We start from the raw sequence: 20,869 nt of genomic DNA on the forward strand, positions 1-20,869 counted from the left end.
TAGCCTTGTACAAATGGTCTTTCAAGTTTGGCCTAAAATGTTGGGATTAACTAGAACTTTGTTTTGCAGTGTTACCTATAGCAGTTCTTTTGCTGAGTAAAAACCTTTCATAGATAGCAGCAGAGTCCGTTTTATAATATTTAAACATACTACTGTTCAAATAAAAGATTTTGAGATCTGTACATGAGGTCATTTCCCAGTATTGAGTGACCTAGTTCTGAACACAAGGTACTTGTTATAAAGAGTGATTGTTTTAGTTTATTGAAGGCATTCACAGCCCAAATACAGTTACCAGTTGTTTTATTGGTTTATTGGGATATCTCTTTATCTATAAAAGGCAGTTTGCTGACAGCAGCCTTGTTCCACATTCCTCTCTCTGACATCAGTACAGGGTGCACTTTGCTATGTGTGAAATAGTGTAAACAGTTACACCAAGCACAGTCTCTGCACACTCACATAATGACTGTTTCACTGACATCACCTGTGTTCTATGTTGTGTACTCGCACAGTGTTTTTACTATGACATACGTCCTATATAATGACCCTATTCATATGAACCAGGCACTCTTACTCGTAAAATGGCACATGTACTACATACACAACCTATTTAATGTACTACTATATGGTTTTATTTCCCTCCTAAATCTGAAAGCATTGTCCATATATAATATTGCTGCATGGTGGTGATAAGCAAAGCAAAATGTTTGCGTAGATATCGTTTATATCTTTTCCTGCATTACCAAGTTAATAACAAACGATCATTGTCTTACGTTGTCCAGTGCGGCCTTCACCAGTGTGTCCACCACATTATTATCTAGGAATGTTTGTCTGATTGTTTAATGTCACGTTTGCTTCCTTCTGAAGAGACCTTACAGCATTGTTGCGACTTATCCCAGCTGTGGTTCAGAGAGTTCTTCTTGGAACTGACCATGGGCCGCAGAATTCAGTTTCCCATTGAGATGTCTATGCCTTGGATTTTGACTGACCACATCCTAGAGACTAAGGAGGCATCCATGATGGAGTAAGGGCTGTTTATTATCTACATCCTGTGCTGTCACTCTCTCCGATTCATTCAAGTGTTCTTGTAGCACAATATTGCACAGAAGTATATTAAGTTGGAGCGCGGTGGTGGTTTAAACTTTGGAATTGATGTTGCAGAAATGTATTTAAGAAGTATTTTAGGATAAATAATTCTACGGCTGTGTTATCAGTACTTTGAGGATTTTATGTCATGACACTTTCAAACTTAGTCTGTTGCCCAAAAGTAAAAAGAAGCAAAAACATGCCTATAATTAATTCTGTTGGTCGGTATGAATGTGGATAAATGTATAAGTAATTATTAACTCCGTGTTATGTGGATGTTTCCTCTAGGTATGTTCTTTACTCTCTGGATCTATATAATGACAGTGCACACTATGCCCTCACAAAATTTAAAAAACAGTTCCTGTACGATGAGATTGAGGCTGAAGTAAGTAAACTTTTAGCATTCTTTATATTTTTTAATGCAGAATTGCTAGTTAAAGTTAACCAATCGGCTACATACAGACTGGTATTCATGAGGACGCAACCTATTCACTAATGACCATTGACATTGCTGACAGTGTTCCCTAGCGATTTAGTAGGCTGCGTTCTAATGTATTGGTTCTGTCCATTTTATTATTATTATTATTATTATTATTATCCTTTATTTGTTGGGCGCCACAAGGTTTCCGCAGCGCTGTACACAGTACAAACAGTAGTACAAAACAGGGTGACAAAGTACAGAACAATAAACACAAAGTACCAATGCTTCAGGAACTCCAGGAAGACATGGAGTAAAGACAGAGCAGAAGAACCGGTATGGAGACAGGAGGGGAGGGGGGGGGCCCTGCTCATAAGAGCTTACATCCTAAGGGAGGGTGAAACAAAAACAGGCATGAAAGGGAGCCAGTGAAGCAGGGGGAGAGAAGAGAGGGGCCAGGGGAGAGAGGGAGAACGAAAAGAGTGGATGAGGGTTAGGTGGCTGGTTGGTAGGCTTTAAGGAACAGGTGGGTTTTAAGTGCCCGTTTGAAGGAGCACAGGTTGGGAGAGAGACGGATGGAACGAGGGAGGTCATTCCAGTGAAGGGGGGCAGCTCGGGAGAAGTCCTGGATTCTAGAGTGGGAAGAGGTGATCAGAGTGGACTGCATGTAGTGTGTGTAGTGGCAGGTGTACTGCTAGTGACTTCTGTATAGGCCATTGTGAAAAATAGTATGTGCAGTTTGTATAAAACACTCACTCTAACTTTTTATTTTTGTTTTTTTAAACCCTGTGTTTTTTTTGTATTTATTTATTAAAAAAAAAGTATATCTTAGCAATGCAAAGATTGAAGCCTATTTATTGACTGCAACATTGCCTATCACATACTATACATACTTTAGATTGAAAACTATCCTTCTGCATGCTAGTTAGATTTTCCAAAATATTTATGAATAATAGACAGATGCTCTGAAATTACATCAGATATCAATTTTACAATCCATAAACGGATTACAATACAAAAACATAATTCACATTATTAATGACATGGGTGTCCACTTGTTTAATCAAGCAAGTGGGGTCCCACCATTGACCTGAAGGTGTAAGCTGAATTAGTCCATCTATTCCAGATACTTTCAAAGTCTAAAGTGCATTTTCTACTAGTATATACAAATCTTTATTGCTCCACTGTTTTATTGACCAATTTCATTGAATTCTGACTATTTGGACTTCCAGGTGCCATCCACAACCTGGCTATACGTACCTTGGTTACCATAAATAATTGTATTATATAGTGTTATGTCACACTATCGTGGCTTTTAATTTCAGCCCTCACTCCAAGCGCTTGACATATGTTAGAGGCTGAATATATTGCTACACATCATTTCTCATTATCTGGAAAACGAACGTCTATGTCTTTACTGTGCAATATTGTCATATAATACACTATCATGTGTATATGTCCGTGAATTAATCTCTTAATTGGGTTTCATTTCACAAAAACAAATACAGCACCACTGATTATTATGTTTCCGGCATCCTTTGATGGATATTGCTTAAGGCCATGTAGCTCCTTAAGGTTGTGTTTTGTGTCCTGTTCTAAATATCATATGTAAGAAACACTCGCCCACAACTTTGAGAGAGTCAATGTTTCTTAATATTTTTCTTTTTTTTTTTTTTTTTTAAATGTATTCTTCAGGTAAACCTGTGTTTTGACCAGTTTGTCTACAAATTAGCTGATCAAATATTTGCCCACTATAAAATTGTAGCTGGCAGGTACGTACTCCAAAAGCAGTTTGTGGCTCCACTTAATGTAGATGGTCGGTTTACTGATTGTGTGTTCTGTATTGTAGTTTACTTTTGGACAAACGATTACGAGCAGACTGTAAAAATCAAGGCGCCAATATCTCTCAGCCGGGATCCAACCGTTACGACACATTACTGAAGCAACGCCATGTTCAGGTTAGTATGTATTATCATCGTGACCTGATCTTTACAAGACTGATGGAGAAATATATTACATAGCTGAGAGATTGCCCAGTCTTGGAAGTCTCTCTATTCTTCTGGCAGCTTCCATTATCTACCAGATGTGTCTTGTGTATATGACAGCCACAAAACATGCTGATACACTAGGGCAGTGTTTGATAACCTGTGACACTCCAGGTGTTGTAAAACTACAAGTCCCATCATGCTTAGCCAATATATAGCAGCTTATTGCTGGAAGGGTATGCTGGGACTTGTAGTTTCACAACACCTGGAGTGTCACAGGTTAGCCAACACCGCACTAGGGTGATTGCTATTTGATTATACCATGCATCTATATTCCATAAACTGTCTTCATGTACTTTTATTTTATGTGTGAAATGTTTGAATTTCATGTCTCCTCCTTACATTGGTCTAATTGAGCATTCATGCTTGCCGCATTGTGCCTTTTCCAATTGCAAGTACTGAATACATCAGATTATGAGGTGGTGGTAGTATAAGCAAAAATTGATATGAGAAAAGTTTCTGAATAGCTTCCATTCTTACTCTCCACCCATGGAGCTCAGTACCGTATCTCTTGTGTAACTAATGCTGGCCACAGACTGCGATATTGGGTCTGTTATCAAGCAGTTTGCCCAACATTGCTGCGTGTATTTCTGATAGTTTTACCGCAACATAATGCATTCATTTGGTGGTTTTGATGTCCTTGTCTATTCTTCCATATTCAATTGTTAATACTGCCTCGAAAATTTAATAAAGAAAAATTACATAAAAATTATTGTTGCATGTGTGGCTCTGCACACTACTTGCTAAATTGATAGGATTATTGGGTATGGGCACAAGTTTGTGGGTGGTAAAATTGGATATTGATCCCGTTGATCGGTCTCTCGTGATCAGCACAGGATTCGTCCGTGTTTGGAGAGCTTAAATTTTTTCTTCATTTGCGAGTAGATTGTACACTGCAGGAACGCCCATTATTCAGAGCAAAATATGCCCTCGTCTTGCAGTTATGTGACACAATAGACACATGCAAGTAGTTGCATCACATCACTATCACATTTAGTGCTCTACCCCTTTGTTTTCTCTGTTTTGTAAATCAATATTTGTATTTCTTTCAGCTCTTGGGCAGATCGATTGATCTTAACCGTTTAATCACTCAGAGAATTACTGCAGCCATGTACAAGTCACTGGAACTGGCAATCGGACGCTTTGAGAGTGAAGATCTTACTTCCATAGTGGTATGTAGCTGCTTCTTTGTGTTATTGTAGTCTTAAGGGTACCCACTAGTAGTAGGTATAAATAAATGGATATGCTTCAAGAGAACCAGTTTCCCCTTGTTGACAATGGCTTTCTTTTTTGGACACAGTCAACCAGTATAAAAAAAATAAAGCTCCATTCCTAAATTGCTTGCGGACAGAATATCTTGATCTAAAGTGTAATTGCATATTAAGTAATGCACTTCCCGGAGGAATCTAGTATATAACAAATGTTAAATGAATACACCCTCAGGCATGTCAGGCCCTGATTTCTGACACTGAACGTGTGTTGTTCCCTTGGAAACTGAGCCATAAATAAGTTGCACATTCACAATATCAATTTCCCAACAGAAAGATGATATTCGATTACGGAGCATTTGTTTTTACAGCTGCTTTAGTTGAAATGTAAGCTTGGAGTTTTACTAGGACTTTGGTTAGTGTTTGGTTTTGAGGATGTTTGGAATTTTAAGTCTGCTTTGAAATATTATGTGTGCAGCAAGTGCATGGCCTAGATTTATCCATCTGTTGTGGGTTTTTCATAGCAACAGCCAGGTCACCAGTTGAGTAAGCCTAAGCAATGCACATGTTATCTTATGCTTGGGTTATTCATGTTGAAGCAGTTGCCCATCTTCGGACAACCTTTCATGCAAAGTGTTCTCACCCGCTCATAGCTCTGCTGGGGTTTCCACCTCTTTCCTAGGCTTTTTAATCCCTAAAACGTCATTTTTTTTATACTGTTTCATTTTGAGGAATGAGGAAATAATGTTCCACATGTCATTAGACCGTATTGGAGCAGTGGATATCCTTCAGTATGGTATGCCTACACAGAACCAGCGGATAGTTCAGGGACTCCATCTTGCATGTTGTTTTATAGAGGGACCCCCCCCTCCCAGTGTGATTGTGATTGTTAATGGCAATGTAGAATATATTTTGACAGATTATGTCAGGCCAACGCTGTTTAAAACATTCGGATTGGTCCTCAATGTAGTTTCAGTTTAACACTTTTTTCGTCAGGCATTATTTTCTTTGACAATAGTGTGTTCTTTGTTGTTGTTTTTTAACCTGATAGGAATTAGATGGTCTTATTGAAATAAACCGATTGACCCACAAGTTGCTGGGCAAATATCTGACCTTGGACAGCTTTGATGCCATGTTCCGGGAAGCCAATCACAATGTGTCTGCTCCATATGGCAGGATCACCCTTCATGTCTTCTGGGAGCTCAACTATGACTTTCTCCCTAACTACTGCTACAATGGTTCTACCTACAGGTACGAATTGCTGTTAATGAATGGTTTTGTTTTCCAACATGAAGCCTGGCACAGAGTTAATATTGCACCCAAGCGTTGAATATGTGTACAGTCACTTGTTGCCAATGTTCTTAGTAGCATGAGAAATCCATAAGCATTCAGTCACAGGGACTTGGCAAAACCTGCTTTTATTTCATGATTTATTTTATCTAGAGCATCTCAGAGGATAATGTTATTAAACATTTCTCTGTAGCTCCTATGCATTGCTTGGCTAGGTTTACGCACCATAAAATAAATCATATTTCTCTATCCGTCTTTGGGGGACATCGGGGAATAGAGTAGGGACAGGCGAACTGGCCCCTCAAGACTCCTGTTCATTAGGCCCTAGCTCCTCCCTCTCTATGCCCCACTTCCTGTTTAGCCAGTTTAGATTAAGTGCCCGGCGAACGGGCTATGTTTGGGCTAAGTAGCAGCCCAATTCTGTTCTTTTTCGTTTTTATTCATTTTTCTCTTTCCTACCATTGGGGGACACTGCGAGACATTGGGTATAGTAGGTGGGACTAGGAGTCTAGGCACTTATCAACTTGTTTGTTCTGCACACACCTCCCCTACTATGCCCCTCCTATCCAGCTCAGACCTCAGTTTCTTCTAAGTGCCTAGGAGATAGGTCACTTCGGTATAGGCTCCTGCCTATACTGTTAATAGTTATAGGTTTTCACTTTTTTATTTTTTTTCCCTTTTCATTTATTTTCTTTCTTTTAGTAATCGGAGGCATGTGCCTTCTGTTGCTGACAGCCGGCTGCTCCCTGAGCCGTGTCTGTGGCTGTCAATCCCTGCGGGCTGCCGGCGGTGCAGCAAGGTCCGTGAGGGGTCTGTGAGCAAGGTCTCAGTGGAGCAGCACCCCCTCCCCATTTTCTACCTTTCCCCTGCACATCTATTTTACAAAAGGGGTGATGAAGTCTGCAAAGTCTTTAATGTTGTAAAGAAAGGTGCTTTGTGCCGCTTCTTCTGAGTGTTTCCACCCGTGATGCGGCTTTGGGATGTCCCTGGTGTTCCCTTCAAAGGAGGATATTTTTATTCTTAAATAAAATCCATTAGGGGGACACCAGGCGCCCACCCTTACCGCTTTAGTTTCTCCTACTGTGTGACATGTCTTGTTTTTAAGAGAGTGTTGTTTTTCTCTGTTCCTGTTTTTTAATCTCTTATCTCTTCTATCTGTGGGCTTGGTTAAACATAAACTGGCTAAACAGACAGTGGGGTATAGAGAGGGAGGAGCTAGGATTTAGTTAACAGAATTTTTAAAGTGCCAGTTTGCCCCATCCCTACTCTATACCCCGGTGTCCTCCAAAAAAGAGAAACTGATTTTCCGTAAGTAAAAATCCTATTATTTGACTGTAATTGAAAACATAACATTTTCCTCATGTTTTGTTTAAAAGCCCAAATTATTCTGATATATTGGAGTTATGCGGTTGTAAATTCATACTTTGTATGTATAATGATTACAAACATTCGCTTCACTCAAACAACACAGTCTTCCAGATGCATAAAACTACATCCCTAATGCAGCAGTAAATATTCCACTGAATAGTGTCACTCTCATGTTTGAATCTCATGTGGCTTCTTACTAATAGGCAGTATTACCCAGCTCACTGGTGTCTTCTTTGTTTCTCCAGATTTGTTCGTACAGTTCTGCCTTTCTCTCAAGAATTTCAGCGTGATAAACAACCCAATGCCCAACCACAGTATTTATTTGGTTCTAAAGTGAGTACTTTTCTTTCCATAAGCCTGTACATGATATATTCAGCATCCTTTCTCATTTTGCAAATGATAGTCTAGCACTTTTAGGGGCATATTCAATTCTATTTTTTCAGTGCAGCGGAAAAACTATTACCGTTAATAGGGTAATAGATAGCTGGATTTCAGCTCGCGGCTCAGGGAGCTGCGAGCTGAAATCCAGCAAGTAAATTACCGTATTAACGTTTTTTCCGCACACGATTACCGTATTACGGTAATCGTGCGCGGACCGCGAGATCCTCGGCGGAAACATCGAGAATTGAATATGCCCCTTAGTGTTGCTAATAAACAGTAATTTCTAAATATTGGCCTGGTCACACCCATTTTTTGTTACAATAAAATAAATATTTGTTTTAGCAGTGTGCATCAAAAATGAGAAATGATATAAAATGTTCAAAATGTAATGGAACTGTAAATAATCCTTTTTCTATGGGGTGACCATATTGCCACACAATAGGGGTAGAAGGGCTGGAGTAATGTGAGTTTGGAAAAATGTATTGGTGTTTACTGGTCTTTTAAATCTTAGACTTGTACCCACTGCTTCATTTGTGTTCACTTGTGTTGAACACAAGTTAAATCTATTTAGGTCGGTGTAGTATCCTCCATCCCTCCCCACAGCCATCCACCCCAAACACAAGCAAAAATGCCAGATAACAGCTGAATGTGAAATGTATTTTCACTGGTATTTGAACTTACATTTTTAAATGTAAATCAAAAGCCAATGGGTATAAGGCCTTAACTGCCTTACAGTGAGTTATCCCCAGCAAAGCTTCCTAGGCTGCTAGAAGTTCTAATCATTGTTAATTCTGACTTTGCATTGAAAAACCAGCTTTAATATATGAACTAAAAAATATATAATTTAATACTTGCAGAAAATGTCTACTTTTAGTAACTTCATTGTTAAGCACAGATAACATACTTTGAAATAAAGACACATTGCAGAACTCGCACAATATGATTTAACAAAAAACTCTGCATAAATGTGTTGATACATTACCAGTGGTTGAAGTGGAAATTAGAAGGGGCTGATATAGAAATGTAGAGGTGCTACTCAGTGTATGCTTTGGCCACTGGGCATGATGTTTTATATTTCTAGTCTCAGGTCTGCAGCTGTGATCCTCTGCTAGCTTGAACACTCAGTCAGGACTTATCAGCAATCATCCTCTAGTAGTTGCATGGAAGAATTAAACGTACAGAGTAACCCATAACGAATGGCTTGTTCTAATCCCATCACTTAAGAGTTTAACTTGCTGGTTGATTCTAAGCTAAAACTCTGGGGTCATTATGTATGTAGGTACGTATGTATGTGCTGAAATCGGGTAGAATTAATCGGATTTGCATTATAGAGACAAGGCAGGGTGTTAGAGTTTGAAATGTATACACTGGGTCTTGGCCTCCAAATTATTCCCAACCACAGGTAAGTGTGGGGTTAGTTGACGGCAGATGCTCCCATGAAATAGAAGCTATATGTGTAGTTTTCATTGTCTAGTTTTCATTCATTACTGATTATAAGAAAACATTCTATTTTGGATTTGTAACTTGCTGTCCTTCCTTCTTGTCTATAAGGTTATCATTTGTTTTTATACATTTTCATCACTGTTATCTAATCTTCAGTTCAATATTTAGGTACTCATTTAGAGTTAGAAGTAAATCCAGCTAGAAGGAGCAATATTGCACCTTGGAAACCATTTTATTCTTGGAAGGAGTGTTAAAATAAAGCTTTTTAGTTAGTGGATTAGCACCGCTAACCTTGCAAAATGGTTTATTCAGGGGCAAGTTGCACCTTTTCGCCCGGTTTGCTCTGAATGCTAAATGAGGCCCTTTGTGTTAATAACTTCTGTTTGCCATGTAAAATAATTGGCCTTGTGCCTGAGATCTAACTGGTCCCTAGTATAACGATGGGATGCATTGAATATTGGCCACAGAATGGCTGCCTCCACTATGTGTAGTATTATGTACTATGGCCAGGTGGGCCTTTAAAACGGTCAAATGCGACAGAAAATGTATTGTCTTCACTTTTACATACTTATGCTATCATTAGACCACAAGTAAAGCCACAATTTGATATTTCTCAGATTAATTATTATTGTGCTCAATAATATGTTATAAATAAATGGAATGTTTATGCCGAATATATGTTCACCATGCTCTCCTTCACTCCTCTGCAGCTGGTTTCCATGTTAGTAGGGTGCTGCCTTTCTAGCAACCGGGAGACAGAGTGGCTGACAGCTTGGTGGACTAGATATGCACAAATACAGTGTGTAGATTGATGGATTCATACACAACAACTATGCAAATGATTGCAGTGTTAGGTTTTCTGAACCGTCAGCTACTGTTCTCATGATGTGAGAAGAGTTTCAATTGTTTGTAATGTATAGGGGAAGCAGTGGAATGTCGAGGTAACACTCAATAATGTATTTTACTTTCATGGTTCATATAATGTTGGGTTTATTGAGCCTTTAGGCAGAGGATGGGGGTGACTGTTTATGATGTGCTACGATAAAGAGTTTTCTGGAATAAACAAATACGTGTTATGCTTCTACATATTGAGAACTAGTGGGCTCACTATTTATTGCCATTATTTTAATTCAGACTTGATATAATTATTTGACCAATCCCTACTACTAAAGCTGCTTGTTTAAATTGCCCGTTAACATTTCTCCGAAATGGCCCATTATCTGGTGTCTGACTACAGTACATAAAGAGGCAGGTTCAGTTACCCCTGTTGCTCTTTAGAACAATGCGGGCTGCGCACTATTACCGTTACTATGGTAATAGCTGCGCACTATTACCGTTACTATGGTAATAGCTGCGCACTATTACCGTTACTATGGTAATTTCAAAGCTGGTTTTGTCTCACAGCCCTGTGAGCCATGAGGAAAAATCTGTGTTCAAATTTTTCTAAAAAATATTTCTAATTATGTACAATCAATATCATGGTGCAATGATGATAGTCAGATAAGTTTAAATATTTCTTTATTGTACTTGAAAAATGATTACTGTACAGACGAAGGCAATCTCTGATAACAGGGAGCTTGCTTGCTAACAGCTACCAATACTCTCACACTATCGATTATATAGGCAAAGTTCATAGTCGGTAAATATATTTGAAAAGAAAATTTTAATAAAACGGACTGGCTTTCTAAATACATTAGATCAGTTCTGTTTCATATGGTCATACGGTTGTTATTGCAGTTCTTGGCACATATTTGTTTGTCTCTAACTCTCCAGTGAGCTATAAAATGTACTTGTGTAATGCACATTTGTCCTTACTGCTTTAGGTGTATAAACACTTATTACCGATACTGTATATCTGCTATTTTAGAGACATGCATGCTGCTTCTGTGCTAAGTGTGTTTTACGCTAGGAGCCATGGGAAGACCTGGGTTACCACCATTTATAAGATCCGTCCAGACAGGTTTTATTTATATGGCATTTAACGGTCATTTCTCCGAAATGTGATATCTCCAAGCAATTGTTGAACGTCTTATAAGCCCATTATCCCAAAAGTAATACATGACATTAAAAAATGAGGATATGTCTATTAGCAGAATGTAAAAATTAATATTAGAGCATAAATGAGCCAAGGTCCTTCATCTCCCATGTCTTTTCATTAATCCAGTGGGTGTGGATCTATCATTGTGTGTTTCATGCACTAATGGTACAGTACAGGAAGCTAATAAATGATCATTGTAAGGGCACTAGTAATACTGTTTGCTGAATGATGGATGGAAGTTGGACTGCTGTTAGTTCACTGTAATTGGGTGCACAGCTGCCTCTTCTTCATCAATGCAGTTCATGCTGGTGGTTTCATCACCAGTTAAAGGATCTTTGATAGTGGTTCCTAATTGGCTCCCATCTGTGCAAGTGTTGTCACTCTTGCTCTCTGCACTTACGACTAGCAAGCCAGGCTTCCCATACTCATCCACTGGGATGTCATTTTTTGCCCAGGCCTCCCTCTTGTCTTGGTCATTGCTCTCTGCATTTTGTGCCCTAGCACGCTCTTGACGTTTCCGCCACCATATATGTAGGCAGCCATAGAGCAGAATGCAGGCTATAATGAGGAGAATTATGCTGCTGGTGAGCCAGATGCCTAAAGCCAGATCTTTTTTCTTACTGTTAACTGATGCTGGGTCTTGGCCTAAAGTATGGAAGATTTTGCATTGGTCGCTGGAGGGGTTGGCGGACTGACAAGTCACACACAGAATGTATGTTGTGAGAGGGGTGAGGTTCTCAATAGTGAAGAATGTCCGGCTGCCAGGAATTCTCTCTTCCTTCTGAAAGTTCTTCCTAGAGTACCCAGACAGCATTGTATTCCAGTTGGACTGGTACATAATACTGTAGAAGCTGTCAGCACAGCTAGAGATGGATGGCCAGATGACCATAGCTGTATTAGCTGTAATGTTCTGGACAGAGATCACCATTTTGCTTTTCCTGGAATATGTTCAGATGAGCTCAGTGAAGGAGAATGGCTTTAAAACACAATGCTTTAACTCCAGGCAAACACTGTAACAGGGAAAAAAACAATACTGAAATTAGGGTTTCCGACTGCCTGCTTTAAACATCCACATTTTAATAACTTAAAACTGTTTTCATTGGGAGCGGTAAGGCAACATTATCATCATCATTTATTTATATAGCGCCACTGATTCCGCAGCGCTGTACAGAGAACCCATTCACATCAGTCCCTGCCCCATTGGAGCTTACAGTCTAAATTCCCTAACATACAGAGAGAGAGAGAGACTAATAAGTAATAAGCTGAAAAACCGGTTTATATTTACATTTCTTATTAGCACTAACGTGCACATTAATTTATTTTCTATGATAGTCATTATGTGGTGCTAAAATGTTTATTTTTGTAAGCTGCAGTTGTTTTCTCTTTGCTCTCAATGGTTTATCGCCATAGTCTGTAGATAGGTAGCTGTAGTATTACTTATTATTTGATTGTCCTGTTTCTAGCATAGGTACCCTGAGTCAGGCTAAGTGTACGTACTCAGACCACCAAGTGTGGTTCTGTTGCTGTCTGAGTGTTCACCAGGAGATGAACACTGGGGCAGTGCTTGTTAAAATAGTAAATTATTGATCACCAAGAACCGCAGGGACCGCGTGTTCCTGAACGTTTGTTTTATCGATTTGTCTGCAGTTTGTACAGAGACAAAAATAAGATGTCAAGTTCATATTTTTCTAACATTTATTATTATAAATGACTCGACAATAAAACAAAATGGTAGAATACCCAAAATGAAACCATTTAGTGATGATGCAGTTTTCCATGAAAACATACTGGAACAAAAAGCACCTTAACAACCAGAACATCTTGGACATATACTACCATGTTTCAGAGATGTTTTATCAACCATACAATGAAAGGGAGCCTGGCTCCTTAGCATCATTTCAGAAGTGGACAGTCTAATTGGCATACTTTCTGGTCACACTGCTGTGTGTAATTCGCTGCTTAGCTGTTGTAGTCCTTACTCTGAGTACAGAATAATAAATTAGAAGTTAATAGAAAAATAGTTGACATTGGAGATTACGCAAAATGTGTCTTTTTTTTTTTTTTTTTTTCTTTTTCAGAATCATAGTAGAACTGTAAAACTACAAGAACCTAACAAACGATATTTTATGTCACTGCAAGTGCTGAAAGGTTTTAGTTATTTTTATTTTGTGTATAGAATAGTGCAGATGGTAACTATCACTGTTTATATAGTTTGTATTGTTTAGTCCTATTTTGGCTGCCTCTAGATTTAAATATTGGTACATACATTAGTCTTGAAATTAGATAATCAGTGGAAATCTAACAGTACCTTATCTAAATTTATTAGAAAATAATTCTCATACATTTTACTCCAATTGTATTACACTAAATTCAGATTGAGAACACTGCACACGTATAACTTGGACGGAACATGATCATAATGCAATTCTTTACACTATGCAGACAATTGGACATTGCGCCCCAACGTGACATTGTGATTATAATATTCTCTTACATTTTAAATACCCATCTTTAACAGCCGGAATTTTCACCTTAAACCTAATGTACACTTAATTTTAATGATACCCTTTTCAACAATGTAAAATTGTTAAAATGAATCCATCTCTCAGTATTGCCAATGGTCGAAAGGATACACTTTAACTAACCACTTTTATGAGTATTAAGAAAACAAATTGCTGTATCACAAAGCACTGATAACTACTATACAGGATCAGTGTTCTACATTAAGTATAGAAATATCGTTTTTCAGGAGTCAGTGAAGGGATATATCCATACAATCCAAAATATCAGACGCTGTAGTGGCTGCTTTGGAAGAATAGAGGAACATCTGGGAGTTATGAATATCCCAGAGGGGAAATAAAAGCCTGTAAATGGAACATTTGCCTTTGTGCTTGACAATTAGTAGCATGTGCAAAGTACTGTTTGATGATATTTATTTTTATTTATTTGGTGTAACAGGTTTATTTATTTTAGTTTTTTTCTCCAAGATGAGCTTTATGCTACATAAATATTAGTGATAATATTGTGCAACATGCATACATGCTATCTGTATGTAAACCGATAATGAATGTGGTTCAAAAGGACTGTAGGGCAGGGAGATGCGACTATGAAACGTTTCCAATTGAACAAAATTATTTTGTGTTTTGTCACAGATGCACAATTAACTCCACAATGTAGTTTTATATCTGTTTTACTTGTGTTTTAAAATACATAAAACACATTGCAAATGTACTGTGTATGTAACCTTAGAAGGTTGTTCTCACTTGAGGTCCGTTGGTACACTCAGGCGTGTTTACGTTTACAGTGGTGTACAGTTCCAGTAGTACTGCAGGTACTTAGTAATAGTGGAATCCTGGAACTAGTGTTCTTTCCAGACTAACCATACTGTCCATCTGTGCGATTGTATGACTATACTATTGGTGTTTGTAAGCATTAGTGATGTTCTTCAGGCACATCTTGGCATATTTGTAATACCCTGTTCTCATATATTTGACCTGGTATAAGGTGCACCCTTGAAATTTCAGTGCCCAGTGTTGCACACAGTGGGCACTGGAATTTCATCCAGAATTATTTAACCTGCAAAGAGTTAACAATATCTACATTTTGATTTCAGCAGAACATAAATAATTATATTATGGTTACTGTATTATTTGAGCCCTATGCTTACATGTGTTATATCTAGAATACAAATTCTTGTGCTAGAGACAAAGTTATGCATGAGACAGCTGCACTCTACACACTAAGCTGCATGAGCTCTGTGACCAATATTGTTGTCTCTTACAGATACATGTATAAAATATGTGTATTATTGTATATGGACATACTAGCAAAGGTATTGCAGTTAATTCATGTTCTGGAGCTGAGAGAGCCTAATATTGTTGTTATATATTCAGGTCTACATTCTAAGATGTCTGGTCATATTCAGCATCAAATTTTCATAACATTTACTTAAAAAAAAAAAAAAAAAGATGCTCTGTAAATGTAATTTTAATCTTCTAAAATACATGGACAATGTGTCACAAAGACCAGATAGTCTAAAGAACCAATGTACTGCTGACTGCATAATTGTACAAGGAATTAATTTCTAATACTGTGAATATGCATGACAGGCTTGCTTGTACTCATTAGTACCTCTGTGGCATTACCCTGAGATGAGGATGGGAATTTTTATATATACATATACATATAAATGAATACTTTCTATCTACAACAGTAGGAAAATATGAGCAGACAAAGCATATAGAATGTTGATCAAAAATCCTTTTTTATCTTACAAATTGCTTTTTGAATTTTCCAAGCCAAAGTTAAAAAGTAATAGCCTACCTCAGATGTGTTGGTAGAAGTGAACTTGACGCTTGTTGAATGAAGGACTCTGATTTACACTGTAATAAACGTGATGTGATTTGCACCTGTGGCTTAGCGGTCCCTGCATTCCTCCCTCTGCCAGCTCTTTTTGCCTGTCACTTGTGTTTCCGTTCTCCAGGGACACTGGTGATATGACTCCTTTGTCTGTGCTGCATGAATTCACATGTGAGCGCATATTCCCCAAGTGCTCGGTTGCCTTGGTTTTTAAAAGACATAAAAAGATGATTTTTTTTTTTTCAACCCTCCCCCTCTTCAGCCCGTCTCTTACTTCGTTGCCTTATGTCCTCTCCTTTAGGGAGAGCACTGAACTCTGGTACTGCCCCCTTCTCTAGAGATCATCACCAGACACAGAGGAACTAGCTGTCAGTAGTATAGGACTGATAGATTTTTTAGTAAGGGAGGTCACTGGTACAGGCACTGCAGTCTGTTTAACATTCCTGCATCAAATGACTTTTCACAATTCTTATGATGCCTTTTTACAGTCTCTCGTACAATATGTAGTTATTTTTCTGCTTGACCAGAGACAAATGTCATCCCCCTTTTTGCTGTGTTGCTTGAATTTAGAGCATTTCTCCAATAGAACATGAAAGCAGTCTGCACAAACCTGCATTTCTTTTTATGCATATATATATACCTGCGATGGTGTTCATCTATCTTAATACTTGCAGCGACAATTTGCTTAAATTATGCTAAATATCTAGCTAATGGATAATTAAATAAGCAAAGGGCATGGTCCATTTAATTTCAATGTCTTTTATTCCTCATCATTCACTTTAAATGCTATGGTTGATTTTATGTATGTGTGTGTATATATATATGTATATATATATATATATATATATATATATATATATATATATATATATATATATATATATATATATATATATATATATATATATATGTATGAGAGCTATAGATAGATATAAACTATATGGACAAAAGCATTCGGATGCTTGACCATTACACGAACTGTTACTTGGAAAGCTTTTTACAAGATGTTGGAGTGTTTTTGTGAAAATTTGTGCCCATTCATTCTGTACAGCATTTATGAGGTCAGGCACTGATGTTGGACGAGAAGTCCTGACTCTGTCTCTGTTCCAGGTCATCATGAAGGTGTCTGATGGCGTTGAGGTCAGGGCTCTGTTCTGGCCAGCCAAGTTTTTCCAAACAGAACTCCTCAAACCATGCCTTTGTAGTCCTTGCTTTGTGCATTGGAGCACAGTCATGTTGGAACAGAAAAAAGCCTTCCCCAAACTGTTGTCACAAAGTTGGAAGCATAGCATTGTCCAAAATCACTTGGTATGCTGAAGTATTAAGATTGCCCTTCACTGGTGATAAGGGGTCTAGACCAAACCCTGAAATACAACCCCATACCATTATCCCTCTTTCACTAAACTTCACAGTTGGCATAATGCAGTCAGGCAGGTAACGTTCTCCCGGCATCCACCAATCCCAGACTAGCTCATCTGACTGCCAAACAGAGAAACGTGATTCGTCACTCCACAGTCCAGTGTCAGTGTGCTTTACACCACTCCGTCCGACAGTTGGCATTGGTCTTGGTGATGTGAGGCTCGGCCATAGAAACCCATTCCATTAAGCTCCCGCTGCACAGTGTTTGTGCTTACATTAATGCCAGTGAAAGTTCGGAATTCTTCAGCTATCAAATCAGCAATCCGTTGGAGACTTTTACGTACCATACTCCTTAGGCAGTTGTTGACCCAGTCTGTCATTTTACGTGGTCTTCCATTTCGTGGCTGAGTTGTTGTTGTTCCTAAACGCTTCCACTTTCTAATAATATAATTTACAGTTTACGTGGAATATCCAGCAGGGATGAAATGTAGCGAATCATCTTATTGCAAAGGTGGAATCCTATCACAGTACCATCATACTTGAAGTCACTGAGCTTTTCAGAACGATCCATTTTGTATCACAAATGTTTGCAAATGGAGACTGCATGGCTAGGTGCTTGATTTTATACACATCTGGCAACTGGTCTGATTGAAACACCTCAATTCAGTAATTAACAGTTGTGGTTATATACCTTTGTCCATATAGTGTATGCGTGTGTGTGTATATGTATGTATGTATGTATGTATGTATATGTATACTATAGACTGGTAGCGCAGGTCACAGGACTGATAACACAAGCTGCTTGGCAACGCGTTGGGACACCGCCAGTTCTTCTGCTTAATTCACAATGAGTGCAAGTGACTCTGACCAATTTGCACAGACTTCAGTTCCTTGAATCAGGCAAATGAAAATATGGCATGTCTGCTGGCAATGGGGGATCAGCTAGCAGGATAGAGAGAGTACAAGAAGAGAATAACCCATTACAGTTATACAAAATTGATTTACAGAAATGTCAATTGACACAGTCCATTGATGCGCAATATATAATAATTAGACATTGGCATTGCATACCTGCACTTGTGAGTGTTGCTGTTCACTTCATAAGCACTTGCGTTAGTCACACTAATAATGTGAGTTAGTGTACATTACCAGTACACATGCAGACACTTCTTTCATTACCATATTATAGAAATCCCTACAGTATGTTCCGGTCTATATTAAGCAACTGGTATATAAATCCACACTATGCTAAGAAGCTGGAGCCACAGAAAAGCGTTGGAGACCCCCAGTTGGGGGTAGCCTAGTATTAAAGATGAGGACACTTTGGAGCAAATTGTAAATGTTTTTTTTGTTTTTGTTTTTTTTTATATTTTATCTTCACTTCTAAAAAATTTACATTGTGACAGATCTTAACATCATTAAATTCTGTCTATTGGTCAGTCTGTGTAGCCAATTCTGGTCTTATGTTATGAGCAATGCATTCTGCCTAAAAAATGGCCAGAATGGTCACCTGTTTGGGAATTGTTTTGGATGGTACTGTCTTTAAGGGATCATAAGGGTCTTGTATGGTTGAGTCAGCCATTGAACAAATTGGACTATAATCATGGTGCATGTTACAATGTAGGATCAATTAGTTAACAGTGACCACGCCCATGCTCCATTTGCACACTTCTATTTCCACATATGTGATTTGAGTTGAAAGCATCTTGAGATATGTGCAGTCTGAGATCTGGTGTATAGATGCTCCCAGAACAAAGATGCAACAATTATCATCATCACCGTACAACAATTTTTCCAAGACACATCTGTACGTTACACAAATACACTTATGTGCAACTCTGAATTAGGTCTTTACTGTCTCAATCCTGTGTGTGGCACCAGCATAAGTACAGTTTGTTCTGCAGTGTCCACCATTTTTCATTAGTGAACGACAGTTAGGATCCACATGCAACTATTAAACAAACACTAGGAAACATCAGGTAAAAAAATCCAATACATTAAAAGTAATTCAATTTTATTCTGCACTATAAAATGTTTCTAGTTGGGCTTTGTGACTTGGCCTTACCCCTGGATTGGATTATTTCCCCCAAATTGAAACTAGAGCTCATGAAGGTGAGATGACCAAAGATCCACTCCATTTACTGGCTTCTTGTGCTAGAAAGGGGACAGCTATCTTTTACATGATAGTTTTGTTGAGGTTATTTTTAATTAAATACAATCAAAGCAATTTGCCAAAGCTCTCTTTCAGAACAGGGTCATGCTTAATCTGCTCAGCATCTGGTGCATTAAGAGTTTATTACAAATTAAAGAAAAGCCAGCACATGTAACTGCTCAGCCTGCGTCACATAGTAAAAGTAGTTTATAGAAGCTGCACCATGATCGCTGTGTGTAGTATGTGTGTCTCCCAGTCACATGTGCATTGTGTCATACTGACATGTGTCTGTCATGAAAACATGATTGTCTATCGGGTAAAAAGATCTATCTATAGAGGGATATTTATTCAATGTGGCGCACGGGAAAACGCTGATGAGCCTTAAACAACCAATCATCATATTACTGTGATTCTAGTAATGTTCAGAAAATGGAACCAAATGTATCATTTATTGCTACGGGGTACATCACATCTTGTCATGTTCTGAAATGTAAGTTTTATAAAAAAAAAAAGCAAAACAAAAAAACCTGTACAGTGTCCATTTAAACAACATATATATATATATATATACCCTATGTAGGTGTTTTATGAAACCTTGAGATGGAGGTGGGTATAAGTCACTTTGCACATGGCAATTAAGCAACAAACTTGCTTTAAAACATAAATAGGGGCTTTAAGTGTAGAATATTTGTGTTCTAGCAATTTTCTTGAAACAAAAATCTCTCATGATGCCTAATATTTTACCTTTGAAAATATTGATAATTATGCATGAAACAGTATTTCAACCATCAGGGCATATGATACTTGTCCTTATTCGCTCCCTGTGCTACACTATTGCAGATATTGTTTATATGTATATAATCCGATTTTTATTTTGTTACAAAACCCTAGTGTATGCCTATCAAGCATGTGTTATCCTGTCATACTATGCAGGATCATTTCCACTATCATTGTAACCCTATCTCAACAAAGTCCTTCTTGTACCTTTTATAGAATTTGAACCTGGCATACAACAGCATTTTCAGCTACTACCGGAACTTCGTGGGTCCTCCACACTTTAAAGTGATCTGCCGTCTCTTAGGATACCAAGGTATCGCAGTGGTTATGGAGGAATTGCTTAAAGTTGTTAAAAGCCTGGTGAGTACTTTTATGTAAAACCACGATGGGGATTTGTACTTGTTACTTTCTATTGAAAGTTATTATTAAAGGAAGAGTACTTTATAGTGTGTGTGTGTGTGTGTGTGTGTGTGTGTGTGTGTGTGTGTGTGTCAACAGGCCAAGTATTACATTTGTAGGAAAAATGAAGGAAACATAGATTATTTAATGATTTCTGTGAACAGATTGTTACCATTAACATTAATCTTCTTGTATTCAAGTAAATTCTACTGGGATATGGATGCATATCTTGGTCAGTTCTTAGATGCTTGTGCCTAGATTGAAGTGCCAATGCACAAATGGACATTTTTTTTCAATCACTCATCATAAACTGATCACTTTTAAATTATTCAAAAGACCGTTAAGCCTTATTTAATCCCCGGTACAATTATAGTTGTGGTTTAGACAATTTATTGGTACATCATAATGCTGAAAGAGCTTGAAAAGCATTAAGAAAATGCTATTGCTCCCTCGTTTTGCTATGACAGACAGACCAGTATGGGGTGTATTTAAGAAAAATTTAACTAAAGGGCGACACTGCACTGATTTTCATGATCAAATATTACATAT

The 20,869-nt window shown here is 38.0% G+C and overlaps 2 protein-coding genes across 4 annotated transcripts in view; one reads left to right on the forward strand and one right to left on the reverse strand.

Moving 5' to 3' along the window:
• CYFIP1 (cytoplasmic FMR1 interacting protein 1) overlaps positions 1-20,869 on the forward strand; it is a 73,556-nt gene that overhangs the window by 38,533 nt on the left and 14,154 nt on the right. For all 3 annotated transcript variants that reach the window (XM_075200091.1, XM_075200090.1, XM_075200092.1), the window contains 8 exons: positions 865-1,021; positions 1,372-1,468; positions 3,197-3,273; positions 3,351-3,459; positions 4,599-4,718; positions 5,806-6,005; positions 7,658-7,745; positions 20,138-20,281. In XM_075200091.1, the coding sequence (XP_075056192.1) occupies positions 865-1,021; positions 1,372-1,468; positions 3,197-3,273; positions 3,351-3,459; positions 4,599-4,718; positions 5,806-6,005; positions 7,658-7,745; positions 20,138-20,281 (992 nt within the window). The remainder of the gene's footprint in view (positions 1-864; positions 1,022-1,371; positions 1,469-3,196; positions 3,274-3,350; positions 3,460-4,598; positions 4,719-5,805; positions 6,006-7,657; positions 7,746-20,137; positions 20,282-20,869) is intronic.
• Positions 10,738-16,027, reverse strand: FNDC9 (fibronectin type III domain containing 9). Its single transcript, XM_075200089.1, has 2 exons — positions 15,598-16,027; positions 10,738-12,284 (listed from the first exon to the last, which is right to left on the reverse strand). The coding sequence occupies exon 2, from the start codon at positions 12,200-12,202 to the stop codon at positions 11,525-11,527; it is 678 nt and encodes a 225-aa protein (XP_075056190.1). The 5' UTR covers positions 12,203-12,284; positions 15,598-16,027; the 3' UTR covers positions 10,738-11,524.

The sequence above is a fragment of the Mixophyes fleayi genome, chromosome 2, assembly GCF_038048845.1.
Source record: "Mixophyes fleayi isolate aMixFle1 chromosome 2, aMixFle1.hap1, whole genome shotgun sequence".
In the NCBI taxonomy this organism is placed as follows: Eukaryota; Metazoa; Chordata; class Amphibia; order Anura; family Limnodynastidae; genus Mixophyes; species Mixophyes fleayi.